Genomic DNA, 16,770 nt, shown 5'->3' with positions numbered 1-16,770 from the left:
CTTACCTCATAATGGTCTCTATGTGACCTTTGTTCTAAAGCATGATATAGGATGGTCATCTGTCTATGTGTTACTTTCATTGGTTAATAAACAGACTGCCTTGGCCTTTTAATAGGGCAGAAAATTAGGTGGGCGGAGTAGACAGAACAGAATGCTGGGAGGAAGAAGGCAGTGAGGCAGACACCATGCCTCTCCTCTCCGAGATGGATGTAGGCTAAAATCTTCCTGGTAAGTCACCACATTGTGGTGCTACACACATTAATAGAAATGGGTTAAGCAAGATGTGAGAGTTAGCCAAGAAGAGGCTAGATATAATGGGCCAGGCAGTGCTTAAATGAATACAGTTTGTGTGTTGTTATTTCTGGGGCTAAGCAAACCGTGTGGGAGCCAAGTGGGATGAAAAGCAGGCCTGCTTGCCTCATCACTACAAATGGCGCCCAACGTGATGGACTAAATCCACTTAAAAACCTGAGAGGGCTTAAAAAGGAGAGAAAGAGAGTTTAACACAGCTTTTTGCCGTTTGCTAGGATGTGCCATAGAGAGATTTTCTGTTTCAGCAATAGCGACAGAAAAAAAAAGCTGTGGGGGTTCCTGGGCTGTGTCGCCAGTGCAAACTCTGGCTTTAAAGCATTTCAATGGCTTTTATGAACTAGATGTTTGTGTGCCAAGCAGGCCCTCATGTACAGAATGGTGCCCAACGTGGATAACTACATCCACAGAAAGCCTGAGAAAGCTTGGGAAAGAATAGAGTAAAGTATGTTTTCCTGGTAGCAGCAACTTCTGGGGTCTGCTCTGCTTGCTACAGGCAAGCAAGCGCTCTCATCTAAGAGAAGCTTCCTGATTCAGTTTTAGCTGCAAAACCCTGCAGCTCTTTTAATAGGTCCTGCCACAAAACACTTAAAGGGTGTTGATGAAAAGTTGAATGCATACTTTTCGGTTTTCAGCCATAACAGGAAAAAAGCTGCGTCGTGTTAAAATGCCAGCTTTCTGGGCTGTCCTGTCTGAACAAACTGACTCAGGCAGTCTGACTGAGTGTGGTCTGTGAGTAGAATGCTGCAGCTTGCTTGCTGGCAGGGACCTTGAAACACCATAGAGTTGTGGCAATAAAAAATGGCTACAGCTGGTACCTCTGCCATAAAGCTGGAAAGCTAAGGAATGGACTGGATCCAGTCATCAAAGCCACGGCTTTAATCCTCTCCATAAAGACTCATGTGGTCAGAAAAAGTGGATATAGAGTAAAGAGAGATTCAAAGAGAAAAAAACCTCTAAATGGTTTACAGTGTGTTTAAAAATATATGCAGGCTTGAAAAAAAAAGTTAAAGTTCTTAAAGTAAAGAAAGAAAGAGAGTAGTTGGGTGTGGTGGTACACACCTTTAATCCCAACACTTGGGAGGCAGGGGTAGATTGATCTCTATGACCTCAAGGTGTGGCAGGACACACTTTTAACCCCAATGCCTGGGAGGCAGAGATGGCTGGATCTCTGTGAGTTCAAGGACAGCCCGGTCTGCAGAGTTATTCCAGGACAAAGATATACAGAGAACCTGTCTCAAAAAGTAAAAATAAAAGAAGCAGAGGTTAAAATAAAGGCACATAAAGATGGAAAATCCACAGAGAATCTTGATACTGTATGCTATTATGCTCTCTTTGAATCGTTTGAATGCTGAGGAAGGAGCAACAGCTGCTAAACAATATTTGTTTACAAATGCTGCTGAACTAATCCAAGATAGATATTTTGAAAATAGTTTGACTTCAAAATTTGGATCTAAGCTTATGATGCTTTGGAAAAGTTCTTCTTTTGTTTTCACAGAGGATGAGACCCTGTGGATTGTTTCTATCCCAATGTGGTATGATAGACCACGTACTCCTGAAAGGTTGCTGTGAACACCCTCAAAAGTTATTTCACTCAACTGCTGACTGAGATGAACCTGGCACACAGGTTACACCATAAAAGACCTGAATAACAGCACCCCCATACAGCAGGAAGCAGTTTGGAGAGAAAAAACTGCGTCCATGTTCCCAAATATTGTTTATAAATGTTCTTTTACATTTAAAGAGGGATATGATATAGATATGAATAATTTGCATTGGTATGGATTTAAGGTCAATTTTGTTGTATGTATATGTATTTCTAATATTGATTAAGGTATTGTGATTGTGTAGTTCATTTTTAAAATGTAATGTATAATTAGGAAATATAGATTGTTAATGGATAATGATCAATAATAGTCAAGCTTGTAGTCATGTTAGTTAGATTTTCTAGATATATAGAGATATATTTCAGTAAGATAGGCATTCTTCATATTTTTCAAAGACTACAGAATATGGCATTTTAAATGTTTTAATAACTTAGGGCTTTTCATGACAATGAGACATGTCTGCTGCTGACAGCACCAGCTACTTCAAGAGAATGGGCATTGAAGAGTCTCCTTATGGAGTTGGTTAGCCATTTGCGCAAGAAACTGCTCTTGCCTGGACTGTTGCATAAACTGGACACAGAGAACCCGCAGAGAGAGGACTACTGAACTTGCCTAAGGTGAGATGATTCTTTGGGGTTCCTGACTCATGAAAGAGTCTGCGAAACATTCTGCAGGACACAGCAGATAGTGACTGAACTGTCTTTAAAATTTCCTGCTTCATGGAAATGTCTGCTGGATACTATGGGCCTGTAGGCCGAAGATGGATGCCCCAACAGTACAAAAGAATTTTGGGTGACTGTCCAGGCAGTGAGATGTCTCTGTGATTTCTAGAGTTTTGGAAGTTGCTTATTTCTTGTTTACTTAGGTAATATTATATAGGTTGATCTTTTTTGTAGCATATATAAACAAGTAGATGTAGTTGCTTTTTAAGAATCATGCATGGCCAAGTGAAGCTTTATTATTGTCCTAAACTTTGTGTTTATGCACATAAATAAGACAAATTTGCTTGTCTGGAACAAGCTGTTGTTCGTGGCAGGGAACTTGATTCAGCCTCCTTCTGACACGAGACCAAATGCTACAGAGAAATGCTTCACACGGCTGTGGAAATTCCGAGGCTGCTGCTAATCTGATGCCACAGCCTTCGTAGCTGTCCCTTCTCTTCCCTGAAAAGTCTGCATTTGTCTTTACTGGGACAGTTGCCTTGAGACCTCTGCTTGTGATCTTCAGCGGGATGAGCCTGTCTGCAGCTTTTGTATGCATTTGATTTGTAAGGACCTTGAGAAGATCCAAGGCTATGTCACCAGGAAATGAATGGCACCTGTTTTCCTTAAACATGGCCCTGTGTAGTGTCAGGCTGCTGACTGTGCTTTCTGGCGTCCAAGTTTGTCGCCCTGTGACTTGCTGTCCATTCTGCTGACTGTGACAGTCTCAACAATGTTACAAGTGGCCTCTGAGTTAGTAATAGGGAGTGTATGATGGGGCCGTACTTCCTGGTGAAGAGGGGAGAGACTTCCACCAGGTAGGGTGATGTGCTCAGTCTGATTGGGAGTCTTCTGGTGACAAGAGGACCTCTGCAGTCCATGCACCAATCACGGCCAGAGCCCGTCTCAGCCCTGAGCTTGCCCCTTCTGACTCTAGACTACAGAATGAGGAAATCCCTTGGGAGAACTACTCAGCTTTAGTCGTCAATATGACACAGTGAAGGTCATCTGAGCGCAAAGCCTTGATCAGACTGTCTATGGGCAGGTCTGGGGGGTTATGTTTTCATTGTTAATTGATGTAGGAGGGCTCAGCTCATGGTGGGCAGCACCATTCCTTCGGGAGATGGTCCTGGGAAATCTAGGAGAGTCAGGTAGGCATGAGCCAGGGTGAGCCAGCAAGCAGAGTTCCTCCATGGTTCCTGCTCTGGCACCCGACACAGGTGGATTCTGACCTGGAAGTATAAGCCAGATAAACCCTTTCCTGCCCTGATCTGCTTGGTTAGTGTTTAACCGCAGCAACGGACAGCAAACTATATTGGAGGTAGAGAAGGAGGGTGGACGGGAAGGTCGCCCCTTAGAGTCATCTGCTCTCAAGGAACTAAGTGGGGCAGGGCTCAGTCAGAGGGGGAGCTCACACGTGACTGTGAGAGCTTAGGGAGAGCTCACACACGTGACTGTGAGAGCTTAGGGAGAGCTCACAGCTGACTGTGAGAGCTTAGGGAGAGCTCACACGTGACTGTGAGAGCTAGGGAGAGCTCACACACGTGACTGTGAGAGCTTAGGGAGAGCTCACAGGTGACTGCTGAGAGCTTAGGGAGAGCTCACAGCTGACTGTGAGAGCTTAGGGAGAGCTCACAGGTGACTGCTGAGAGCTTAGGGAGAGCTCACAGGTGACTGTGAGAGCTTAGGGAGAGCTCACACGTGACTGTGAGAGCTTAGGGAGAGCTCACACGTGACTGTGAGAGCTTAGGGAGAGCTCACAGCTGACTGTGAGAGCTTAGGGAGAGCTCACACACGTGACTGTGAGAGCTTAGGGAGAGCTCACAGCTGACTGTGAGAGCTTAGGGAGAGCTCACACACGTGACTGTGAGAGCTTAGGGAGAGCTCACAGCTGACTGTGAGAGCTTAGGGAGAGCTCACACACGTGATTGTGAGAGCTTAGGGAGAGCTCACACACGTGACTGAGAGCTTAGGGAGAGCTCTCACACGTGACTGTGAGAGCTAGGGAGAGCTCACACACGTGACTGTGAGAGCTTAGGGAGAGCTCACACACGTGACTGTGAGAGCTTAGGGAGAGCTCACACACGTGACTGAGAGCTTAGGGAGAGCTCACACACGTGACTGCTGAGAGCTTAGGGAGAGCTCACACACGTGACTGTAAGAGCTTAGGGAGAGCTCACACACGTGACTGTGAGAGCTTAGGGAGAGCTCACTCACGTGACTGTGAGAGCTTAGGGAGAGCTCACTCACGTGACTGTGAGAGCTTAGGGAGAGCTCACTCACGTGACTGTGAGAGCTTAGGGAGAGCTCACTCACGTGACTGTGAGAGCTTAGGGAGAGCTCAAATGTGTGTGTAGTGAGAACTCTAACAACCCCTCTGCTTCATGCCCTGTTTTCCCACAAACCTTTTTCTCCTGTTGGAAAATATTAAAGCGATCCCTGGAGATGTTGGAGATGTTGGTGTTGGAAAAGAAATACTGACTGGAAACATCCTAACTGTGCCCAAACAAGCGGGATGGAGTATCTGCCCCACCTGAGACAGTGAGAGCACAATCAGCACAAATGTTCCGGAAGATATTAGGGCATTGGTCCACGGCAAGGGGTGATGCCAACAGACAGGACAACAATGCATTATCTTCTGAGGTCCTCCCAGGCTGGACACAAGCTCTCTCCAACTGCCTGGGCAGGCCTGCAGGACCACCCTGACCTGGAAGAACATGGCTCTGCCTGTAGAGGGCTTGCCATGTATGCATGAAGACCTGGGTTGTTTGGGAACCTATGTAAAAAGCTGGGTGTAGTTGCATGCACTTAGAGCCCCACTGGTGGGGACATCCAGAGAACATTCCCTGGGCTCACTGATGGGCCTCCCAGCCTACGAGGGAGCTCGAAGATGATGAGAAATCCTGTCCCCCAAAACAAGGTGGATGTCTCCTGTGAATCACAGCAAAACCCTACATATGTGTGTGCATGCACGCGCGCGCGCGCGCGCGCACACACACACACACACAGCTGTTATTTGGAAGCATTAAAAAGTCTACACCTTTGCCTTAATCACCACATTTACTATGACAGGCCCTGGATGATTCTGATAGTGTTTCCAGGTGGCAGAACAAACACTGAGGTTTCCTCTATTATCTGTTAAATGGCATGTGGGCCTGAGTGACTGGAAACACGGCATAAGGGGAACTGCACACCCTGCTTACCTGCCCCCTAGAGCTCGCAGACCGCCCCCCCCCAACATGTCTTTGTGTCAGCAGCATCCCACAGCTCAGACTTGCTCAGAGCAAGTACAGCGGGGATGAGAAAACAGACTAACCAATGACACCCTTCTTCTTGGTGAACTCTTTTCATAAAAACTGATGGCCATTAAAAAGGATAACTGGTATAAAAATTCACCTTGTTCTTGTAGTGAACTCAACAGCCCAATGGAAGGAAACCACTACATCCCCGGAAATGATCGTGTGTGAGGGAGGGGGCTGACGCTGTACGAATTCTGTGGCACTGGGGTCTCTGCAACCTTCGGAAAACTCACACCCTTTGGTTGGTGCCCTAGAAACTTCTGTCAGCTATTTCTAATTGCTCAGAACACAGGGGGTTACAGTTCAGGGAATTCCTTAGGGGTTTTCTTAAATAAATGGATCCAAAAACAGCTCAGAGTTCTGCTTTGTACTGATATGACCTCGGCAGAAGATGGGAAGTTATTCGAATGTGTACCTGGATGTAAACTGGCCGACTTCTTCGAGAATCACAGACAGGTGTTTGATGACATCCTCGGATTGAGAAGAGCGTGCCGTGAGTTTTCTCGAGTCTCCAAACAAAGAAAGAAAATAATCTTCTCCTTCCCCCAGAACAAGTGTGGCTGAGTCAAAGCTCATTAGGTGTTGTTTCTTTGGAGCCATGAAGTTTGAGCCTTTCAAAGAAATTGGACACACAAGTGAGACAGACATATGGACAGACATCCTAAGAATCCAAGGGCATCTTTGCTCCTATTATCTTTCTTTATAGGGTTTACTATCCCTGTAAACTCGGTGAGAAGAATCAGAAACTCTGGTGGGAGCCTATAAAGCATGTGTAAGTGAACATTTTCAACAGCACCCTCATTTCTTAGAGATTATCTAAGCTGTCTAAAATGTTGCCGTGTAGTCTGGCATTTGTACGGACTGTGTAGCCATCTTGGCTCTGGCATCCTTGGGTGTAGTAATAAGAGTGGCGGGGCTGCATTCCCAGCACCCCGGCCGCCTGCTTGGCTAGCTTATGCCACAAAATAATTACACGGACACTGTATTCTTTTAATCACTGCTTGGCCCATTTCTATCTAGCCTCTTCTCGGCTAACTCTCACACCTGGACTAGCCCATTTCTAATATTCTATGTAGCACAGCTAGGTGCGCTTACCGGGAAGATTCTAGCCTAAGTCCATTCTGGGTCGGAGCTTCATGCGTGCATCTTCCCTGGAGCGGGGAGCATGGTGTCTCTCTGAGGTGTCTGCTCCCGAGAGGAGAGCTGTGGAGTCTGACCTCACTTCCTCTTCCTCCCAGCGTTCTGTTCTGTTTACTCCTCCCACCTATCTTCTAACCAATGAGGGCCAAGCAGTTTCTTTTTATTTAACCAATGACCTTCCTCCATCACTTGGGGACTTCTCATTCCTCATTCCCCACCATGGGCATGCTGGGTATTTAACTGATTATTTAGCTGCACTAGAAACCATCTGTACTTGTGAGTAAACACTGAAGCTGGCAAGTTTGGGTAGCATATATACAAATACAATCTTATTCTATTTAATGCCTGCTATATATATATACAAATACAATCTTATTCTATTTAATGCCTGCTATACTTCCCAAACTAAAGCCCCACCTGTGCAGCACCACTTTCTGCCAGGAAAATGAGGACTCTAGAGGCAAATCAGGTGCCGGTCTTTGGCTGGCACTGTCCCTTTCATAGGGTAAGGGTCTTTCTCACATGACCCTGGGAGGCATACAAACCACTCAGATTTTGCTTTAGACACATCTTTAACAAAACCAAAGAAAGGTGATCTACACAGAGGAATAAATAATAGTATTTTCGTTGTAGTGACAGGGTTGGGCCTAGGGCCTCAGGTGCACTATGAGCATCTTGAACCACCCAGCTCTATGAACAGCCCTGATGACTGAAGAGGGTTCCTCATGGGATTTTGTTGAGAAGAAATGAAAACTTAATTAGCACTGGCAGCCCAGTGGGCAGGAAATCTTTCTGTAATCCACTGCATCCTCCCTCCTGAGGAACAAGTGCTTGTGTTCTCAAAGGAACGAGGCATTAACCAAGATCTTGTTTTTAGTTCCCTGAGGACCACAGATGGCACTGGACTGGTACATCATGTCCCAGCGTCTACAGGCCTGAATCTGCAGAAGAGTCTGCGGCAGCTCAAGAAGACTGCATCCCAGCCCACCTCTTGCCGTGCAAAGTGAAGCCAGTAAGCTTCGTTCCCATTAGCAGGGGTTTCCACAGTTCAACCCAAACACACAGCAAACACAGTGGTCTGCATAGCATCAGAGAAGGCAACTTTTCCTTCTTAGGTCTAAAGTTTGTATTTGTATGTTTAACATTCTGCATATTGGTCAAGGATTAAGGTCAGCAAGAATTTTAGCAAGAGCCTTTAGATGATTCAACTTAGTCACAAAAACATTGACACACACTGTGTTGTATATGGGAGCCATATACAATCGTATATATCATCATGCCTAGGAAAATACCAGCCATACACAGAATACAGATGAAAATGAGCCAGACTATAAATGTCCACACAGAGAGAGAGTGAGGCATTCGACAGCCATGGACACACAAGTCAAATGTAGATTATTCTAGAAGGAGCTTACAAGTAGGCTAACGGCTGCACGTGTTGGCCTGTTGGCCTTGTGCTGGGTTCCCACACACACACCAAGCTTAGCAGAACCCTGTGAAGCTGGTATTTTACTCTCCACTCTATAGAGGGCAGAAAAGAGCTGGTTCTGCCTCTGCCAGGACAGCGGCAGCTAAGCATGAGGGCCAGCATAGCCCACAGCAACCCGGGCCAGCACCCTGCGCTGCTCCTTCCTGTTCTCTCAGCTACTGCATCTCCTGCGCTAGTTCCCTTTCTGATGTCTGATCTGCATGTACACGAGCCCTGCGTCTATTAAGAGCACAAAAGAAGATATTGCTTATTCTGTCAGTATTTTTTAATTAATTTATTTATTAAAGATTTCTGCCTCCTCCCCGTCACCGCCTCCCATTTCTCTCCCCCGCCCCCAATCAAGTCCCCCTCCCTCATCAGCTCGAAGAGCAATCAGGGTTCCCTGAAGTGTGGGAAGTCCAAGGACCACCCACCTCCATCCAGGTCTAGTAAGGTGAGCATCCAAACTGCCTAGGCTCCCACAAATGGATGGAAATAGAAAACACTATCCTGAGTGAGGTAAGCCAGACCCAAAGAGAGGAACATGGGATGTACTCACTCATATTTGGTTTCTAGCCATAAATAAAGGACATTGAGCCTATAATCCGCTATCCTAGAGAAGCTAAATAAGAAGGTGAATCCAAAGACAAACATATAGGCATCCTCCTGAATATTAACCATCAGGTGATGAAAGGAGACAGAGACCCACATTGGAGCACCGGACTGAAATCTCAAGGTCTGTCAGTATTTTGTAAATGGCCCTTCATGCTATACTCTGGACACTTTAACTCTCTAGCTGTCACTGTAGCTCGAGGCATCTTACACAGAGACGGAGAAGACATTGCTTAATCCTCACAGAGCGTTCATCTGGAGGATCACTGGAGCTATATATATATTGGGAACTTGAGTTCTCCGTCAGCTCTACAACATGCTTATAACCAGCCCACACGTCATCACGGCAGCTCTAGGCCTCTTGATCTTTCTAGCAGCGTTCAGTGAAGGGTCCTATCTACATTGCAAGTTTTGGTTCTCTAACAATTCTAGAACATGCTAACGGCAGACCCATAAGTCATCACGATAGCTGCAGACTTCTTCCTTACGGAGATGTCATATTTGGGCCACCTGCGTTTATAACTACTTCAGGTCTAGAGTCAAGGATTCTTGACCACAGCTAACCCACTCTGCGTGTGGTACAGACTGAGAAACTAACCTCACTGGGCACAAAGGATAATGCATCCTCAGGCAAGGAGGCAAAGAAAGAGCCAATCAAAACGCGCTGTGGGGGCCGTCGGACACTCGATACTTACTCTGCTTTGCCAGGCTGGTGTCCCCTCGGGAGAGGCTCCTGATGGTAGATTTAGAAGTAAGCGGTCCTGCTGAGGATATGGTTAGACCGCTGTTCTGGGCGCTAGTGGTCTGATAGAAGTTGACCGGCATTTCATCGGAAAGTGACTCTGACAACCGTATCTGCATGTTGTCCATATCTATCATCATTGGGAAAAAGTGAACTGAAGACGGCTGCTTGGCTGCTATCACGCTTTCAAATTTCTCTTCTCTTCTGTGTACAAAACAATAACGAACAAAGTTAGAAAATTAAAATGTCTGAGTACAGGAAGCTTGAGATTTTACTCAGAATTCTGCTTGCTAAATATCAAACAGCTAACAGGAGAAAGTGGCATTCTAAAACTCCGGTTCTAACTACGTAAATAATAAACATTATTAGCTTTGTCTCACATATTTCGTTCTTAAGTTAAAGATCAATACATTCTATTGTTGATGGTTTTGAAAATTAAAAATCTATAATAATCAGTATAATGCCTGCAGTCAGGAACTTTAGGATTTATTTCTTAGCTTTTTAATACATTTCTTTTACTCAAATCAAGACACGAGTATTTCTCTTCCCATTAGGGCACAGAGGACCTTAATGTCTGTTCACCGACGTGGCTTCTTCTTCAATTGCTGCAGCTGCTGAACTAAATTTCCAATATTCCAATATTGACACAATTATGTGGATGGTAACTGCACCCCATCTCTCACGGAAACCAGAAAAGAGGGGAGACTAGTGATTTCAAACACCCTGTAAGAAGTGAATTTTCGGGGAACACAAATTTCCTTTTTCTTTAAAAATAAAAAAAGCATTGATTTAGGCTCACACAATCATTGAATAAAGCCCCTAAACTATAGTACAGTTGTTTGTTGCACAAGACAAACAGTATTCTCAAGACTGACCTCAGGAAAAGGCTGGTGATGGATTCCACCTCAATTCCAATGGTCTCAGAGAAACTGTTGTGTTCGTGTGTGTGTGTATGTGTGTGTGTGCACATGCGCATCTTTGTGATGATTTAACAGGAACATTGTACATCCATGCGTTCTTCCGTTGTTTTGTCTGCATGTATGCCTGCAAGCCAGTAGAGGGCACCAGATCTCACTATAGACAGTTGTGAGCCACCAAGTGGTTGCTGGGAATTGAACTTAGGACCTCTGGAAGAGCAGCCAGTGCTCTTAACCCCTGAGCCATCTCTCCAGCCCTCATTGTGGTTTCTATGGGAGCCAAGGCCTGGGGCTTCCTCCCCTACCATCTTTCACAATGTCCTCAGCACAAATTATCATATTCCTGATTCTTCACCCTGCGAATTCCTTCCTTGGAAACCTTTTATCTGGAGAGCTCCATTGTTGACAGCAGATGTTGCTCAGTGTGCCTCGCGGAAAGCAGAAGCAGCTTTAAAATGCGGCGCGAAGGTACTGACTGAGGAGCCCTGCACTCCGAGGGCTCTCTGGAGTATGACCCTGATGGCTGTGGGCAGAAGACTTCAGGGGCAGACTCTACGTGTGCCGCCTCTGTGCAGCCAGAGACTGGACCGCATGGGAGGACTTCTCCCTCCTGCTGTCTGGACTGAGCCTGGGAAGCGCTTCAGTGTTCCTCACATCTGGATCTCACTGCTCAGTGGCTCAGTCTTCTCGGCATACTCATTTTGTAAGCTCCCCCCAATTTTTCCTTCAGTGAAACAACATCACTTCCAAATATATTTAATTCCAGAGCAAAGATGTGCAATAAGCCCTGGTGTAGCACAGAAACTCGGCCCAGGGACACAGGAAGTCTGGAATGTGAGACTGAAGACTCCAGGGCCCCACTCCAGTGGCGCAGCTAGCCACGCGCGCCCTGCACTCACCTGCCTGTGGACTCCTGAAAGACAGGAGTCTTCCTACCAACTCATGCGGTGGCATTTCATTTGTATTTTAATAAATAAAACTTGTCTGGGGATCGGAAAATAAAAGAGCCACCCTGGCCAGCCTTACAGACCAGGCAGCAATGACACACACCTCTTATCCGAGTAGCCACACTAGCTTGCCATAGAGAACAGGCAGTAGTGGTGCACACCCTTAATTCCAGAATTAGAGAGGATTATAAAATGGGAGGAGACAGCTCTCAGACACAGCCTCATCCTGAGACTCCTCGAGGCAGGTTTGCCATTTCTGGACTGATAGGGAGGTAAGAGCCTTTGTGGTTTTCTCTCTTTGTAACTGACAGACACTAGAATAGGACTGATGGCAGGAGCTTGTGTGGGGACAGGGAGAGGTTACTTTGGAACACTAAGGTATTGCTTCTCACCTAGAACATGGCAACAGACTGGTGCTGACAGTGAACACAGCCATCTCAGTCTAAAATAGCAAACACAGCATCCAGTCCTGAACCCTCCAGAGCCAACACAGCGTCCAGTCCTGAACCCTGAGAGCAGACACAGCGTCCAGTCATGAACCCTGAGAGCCCACAGTGTCCAGTCCTGAACCCTCCAGAGCCCACACGGCGTCCAGTCCTGAACCCTCCAGAGCCCACACGGTGTCTAGTCCTGAACCCTCCAGAGCCCACACGGTGTCTAGTCCTGAACCCTCCAGAGCCCACACGGCGACCAGTCCTGAACCCTCCAGAGCCCACACGGCGTCCAGTCCTGAACCCTCCAGAGCCCACACGGCGTCCAGTCCTGAACCCTCCAGAGCCCACACGGCGTCCAGTCCTGAACCCTCCAGAGCCCACACGGCGTCCAGTCCTGAACCCTCCAGAGCCCACACGGCGTCCAGTCCTGAACCCTCCAGAGCCCACACGGCGTCCAGTCCTGAACCTTCCAGAGCCCACACGGCGTCCAGTCCTGAACCCTCCAGAGCCCACACGGCGTCCAGTCCTGAACCCTCCAGAGCCCACACGGCGTCCAGTCCTGAACCCTCCAGAGCTCACACGGTGACCAGTCCTGAACCCTGAGAGCCGACACAGCGTTCAGTCCTGTACCATCAAAAGCTGAAAGCATTTTTTAGCAAACTAGACGAAAGCCATGCCAAAGCTTTGGTAGAAAGAATACTTCATGGCTGTAGCAGAGCACTGGACATGTTCTATGCTGTCCCCACAGATGTCTCCATGGCTGGATTCTAGTAATGTGTTAATGCTCATCACACACATTTTGCTGTGGGTGGTGGCTGTGCCACAGTTTTTGGGTTTTGAGAATCTCACACCATAGTTCAGGCATCTTCCTCAGCCTCCGGTGTGCTGGGAATACACCAAACCTCCATACCTGCTCCAGTCAAGCTTTGAAACTCACGGTCTTGGCCCATTAAATGGGAGCTGGAAACGCCACCCAGGGTTTTATGGTGATTTCTGTCTAGAGGAGTTTTGCACTGGAGGGCCCTGGAGAACTGGACAGCCAATGCCACGAATGACCGTATTCAGGGAACTTATGGGATCTGGAGTCCTAATTACCTTTCAAATTGTTCTTGTTTTACTTATTGGAAGGAGAAAGGAGGGGAGGGGTAAAGCGGGGGTGCAGGAGGGGAGGGGTGAAACGGGGGGTGCAGGAGGGGAGGGGTGGAGTGCGGGGTGCAGGAGGGGAGGGGTGGAGTGGGTGGTGCAGGAGGGGAGGGGTGGAGTGGGGGGTGCAGGAGGAGAGGGGTGGAGTGGGGAGTGCAGGAGGGGAGGGGTGAAGCGGGGAGTGCAGGAGGGGAGGGGTGAAGCGGGGAGTGCAGGAGGGGAGGGGTGGAGTGGGGGGTGCAGGAGGAGAGGGGTGGAGTGGGTGGTGCAGGAGGGGAGGGGTGGAGTCGGGGTGCAGTGCTTGTGTATGCACTACTATGCACCTGGAGGTCAGACAGCAACTCTGGCGCTGTTCCCTCCCTCCACCATGTAGGCTCCAGGCCTGCAAGGCCAACCCTTGTCTGCTGAGCCATCTCAGCAGTCCCCCCCCCCCCCACCTGGTTTGGTTTTCAACACTGCAGTCTAGACTTCATCACCATCCCTCCAAAACAGACCCCGCTTGCCCCGTCCATGCCATCCTTACATCTCTTCCTTCTGCGTTTTGTTCTCGTGCTTATTGACGTCAGGGTCACTGGTCAGGGCCTTCGGAGTGTCCTGCATCTTGGCCAGCAGAGGCGTCTGTTTTCTTTCCTAGGTAACAGATTATGCCATCAGGCAGTGACCACAGCTGACGTTCAAGGGAGACCTTCTTTTTAAAGTGATCTTACCTGCTAATCCAACTATTTGCAGTTTATGAAATTTAATGACTTCTTTGCCACGCTGCCACTTTAAAGAAATTTCTCTTGTAAATGTAAGTGCCAATGTAGCCAATATTTATATTGGCTAAGTGTCTGAGACAAACCACAGAGGGTGGGCAGGGCAGGGGGCAGCTGTAACCCAGGAAAGCACCCTTTATGACACCAGCCTCACATCTGGACACCACTGCCTCTTAGAACCTTGTCTCCATGGTAACAGAGCTTCTGGCTCTGAGCAGTGCACTCTTGGCACTCCTGCCCTGAAGTTTGTGCACCTTAAGTAATGTAACAGACACTGAAATGTTTAATGTCCTGCTATGGGTTGAGAACATAGGTCAGTATATAAATATTGGAGAGAATCTAGTACAACTTTGGTCCGTTCTCCTGCTACCCCCTTCTCTTCTTTCTCCCTCCCTCTGACAAAGACTTAGACAGAAAACATCTGGGACAGAAACAGAAACCATGTAATTCTATGGCACAAAGCAGTCTGTTGGTGGGGATAACCATGGCCAGGGAACAACCAAAATCCTTCTGGTTACGCCAAAATCACAAGGAAAATCCTGCCTGATTGGATTTCTTCTCTGTGTATGACATCACACTCCAGAGAATATGATGACCAGATATGAAATTATAGGCTTCAATACATTAATAAGATATAAAATTCATGGTGGCAAGGGATGAATACATTCATTCAGAAATTGAATGTCTACTCTGGGACTGACTGTAGCTAGGTGCTACAGACAGTAATGCCTAGTTCCCTTAGATAATAACACATCCCCTTCTGGAGTGATGAAGCAAAATATTTCGCTATTTAAATCCAAAAAATTAATGGTAAAAAAATTATAAATAAGGAGGAAAGGAAACTAGAGGGCAGTAAACACTCGGTTACATCTTCTCCATCTCAAACATGAAGCTGGCCTTCCTGTGGACACTATGGGCCTGTTATATAACAATCTCATTGGGAGGTTCATGGGAGGAGCTGAGAAAGGATTTGTCATTTCCAGGTTTCCTACCTCCACCAGTGCGTGTGGTTTCTCAGCTGTCACATGCTCTCCTGAAGTCATTGTGACCTCATTTGTCCATTCAGAGGTTCTGTTCAAATTCTCATAGTACTCGGGGAATTTTGATGAGCTGAGATGAGCTTCTGGAAGCTTACATGGCTCAGCATCCACTCCCCATGCAGTGGAATCACAAAACCAACTTCCTCCTGTGCTGCTGCTGGGGCAAACCCAGTGGTTTTGAACCAAGGACAAAGTGGACCACAAACTGTATTTTGTAGGCGAGTGAAGGTATAGGAGCTAAGATTCATGGATGTGTGTACATGCATGGGTTGTGAGGGGCACAAGGCCCCTTTGTTCCATGCCACCTAGCTAGCTTACACCCCAAATAATCACACAGAAACGGTATTCATTTAAACACTGCCTGGCCCATTAGTTCTAGCCTCTTATTGGCTAACTCTCACAACTTGATTCAACCCATTTCTAATAATCTGTATGTCACCACGAGGTTGTGGCTTACCGGGAAAGATTCATCAGTCTGACCTGGCATCTCCATGGCAACTCTCTGCCTTCCGCCTCCCAGCATTCAGTTCTATCTTCCTGCCTATCCAAGTTCTGCTCTATCAAAAGGCCAAGGCAGTTTATTTAACCAATGAAAGCAACACATATACACATATACTCCTACACCATGTATGAGTGTGTGCGTGTGTGCACACATGTGTGTGTGTGCATGCGTGTGTGTGTGTGTGTGTGTGTGTGTGTGTGTGTGTGTAGGGATTGGCTTTTACTGGACAGAAGCCAAGAATACTAGACTCACTACAACCTGACATAATGACATAATCTTGTAAACAGAGAATGTGCTTACGTTTCCTGGCTGCCCAGACCCAAATAATCACACTAAAAATACTGTATTAATTACAACACTGCTTGGTCTTGTGACTCAGGCATATTTCTAGCTAGCTCTTACATCCTAAATTAACCCATTTCTATTACTTTATACTTTACCACGAGGCTTGTGGTTTACCTATGGTAAGGTTTCACCATCCTCCTTCGGCATCTACATGGTATCTCCTTGACTCTACCTACTCTCTCTCTCTAATCTGTTTTCCCATTTGGCTTTACTCTGCTAAGCCATTGGCCAAACAGCTTTATTCATCAATCAATAAATGCAACACATATACAGAAGGACATCCTACATCATAATCTTGCTTAGCAAAAGATTTTCCCACACACCACCTGATAGGCCGGATAGTCACATGTGTGGAAAATAAATGATTTTTCTTTGAATCTGCAGTCTAGTTCCTTGTTACATATACATTCACAACTAGTTTTGCATACCTTTAATGAACACCAAAGTCCCACAGGAAATAACCCTTGGTTACTGAAGGAAGGCATATACCCTGCCCAGACTGGTAGGTCACTGCTTTGGAAAAGGGAGAACCCAGTTGCTGGGAATTCCAAGAGTCTTTCCATTGCCACTATCTTTACTTTAGGAAGGATATGGCCAAGCAAGAGCTGGGAAGATGATGCCCTGAAGCCTGGGTCGCTTACCATAACTCTGCAAGATGGGGGCATCCCTTCTCTAAGCGATGACATGGACCTACGTGAACCTTGTCCAAAGGCATTGGCCGGTGGATGCAGCAGGAGCTGGTCTCATGTTTGCTCTGACGTTCTCATCACTGCCTCATTCCCATTCGACTCCTGTCTGATGTGTGTCCT

General features: G+C 46.9%; 1 protein-coding gene across 1 annotated transcript in view; it reads right to left on the bottom strand.

Moving 5' to 3' along the window:
• Positions 1–13,891, bottom strand: part of Lmntd1 (lamin tail domain containing 1) — a 50,208-nt gene extending 36,317 nt beyond the window's left edge. The window contains exons 1-3 of the mRNA XM_075982157.1: positions 13,843–13,891; positions 9,832–10,082; positions 6,332–6,527 (exon numbers count right to left, since the gene is read on the bottom strand). Coding sequence (XP_075838272.1) covers positions 6,332–6,527; positions 9,832–10,018 — 383 coding nt within the window. The 5' untranslated portion in view covers positions 10,019–10,082; positions 13,843–13,891. The remainder of the gene's footprint in view (positions 1–6,331; positions 6,528–9,831; positions 10,083–13,842) is intronic.
• Between the last annotated feature and the right edge of the window lie 2,879 nt (positions 13,892–16,770).

The sequence above is a fragment of the Microtus pennsylvanicus genome, chromosome 8 (assembly GCF_037038515.1).
Source record: "Microtus pennsylvanicus isolate mMicPen1 chromosome 8, mMicPen1.hap1, whole genome shotgun sequence".
Taxonomy (NCBI): domain Eukaryota; kingdom Metazoa; phylum Chordata; class Mammalia; order Rodentia; family Cricetidae; genus Microtus; species Microtus pennsylvanicus.
This window is presented reverse-complemented; position numbering and strand designations above follow the sequence as displayed.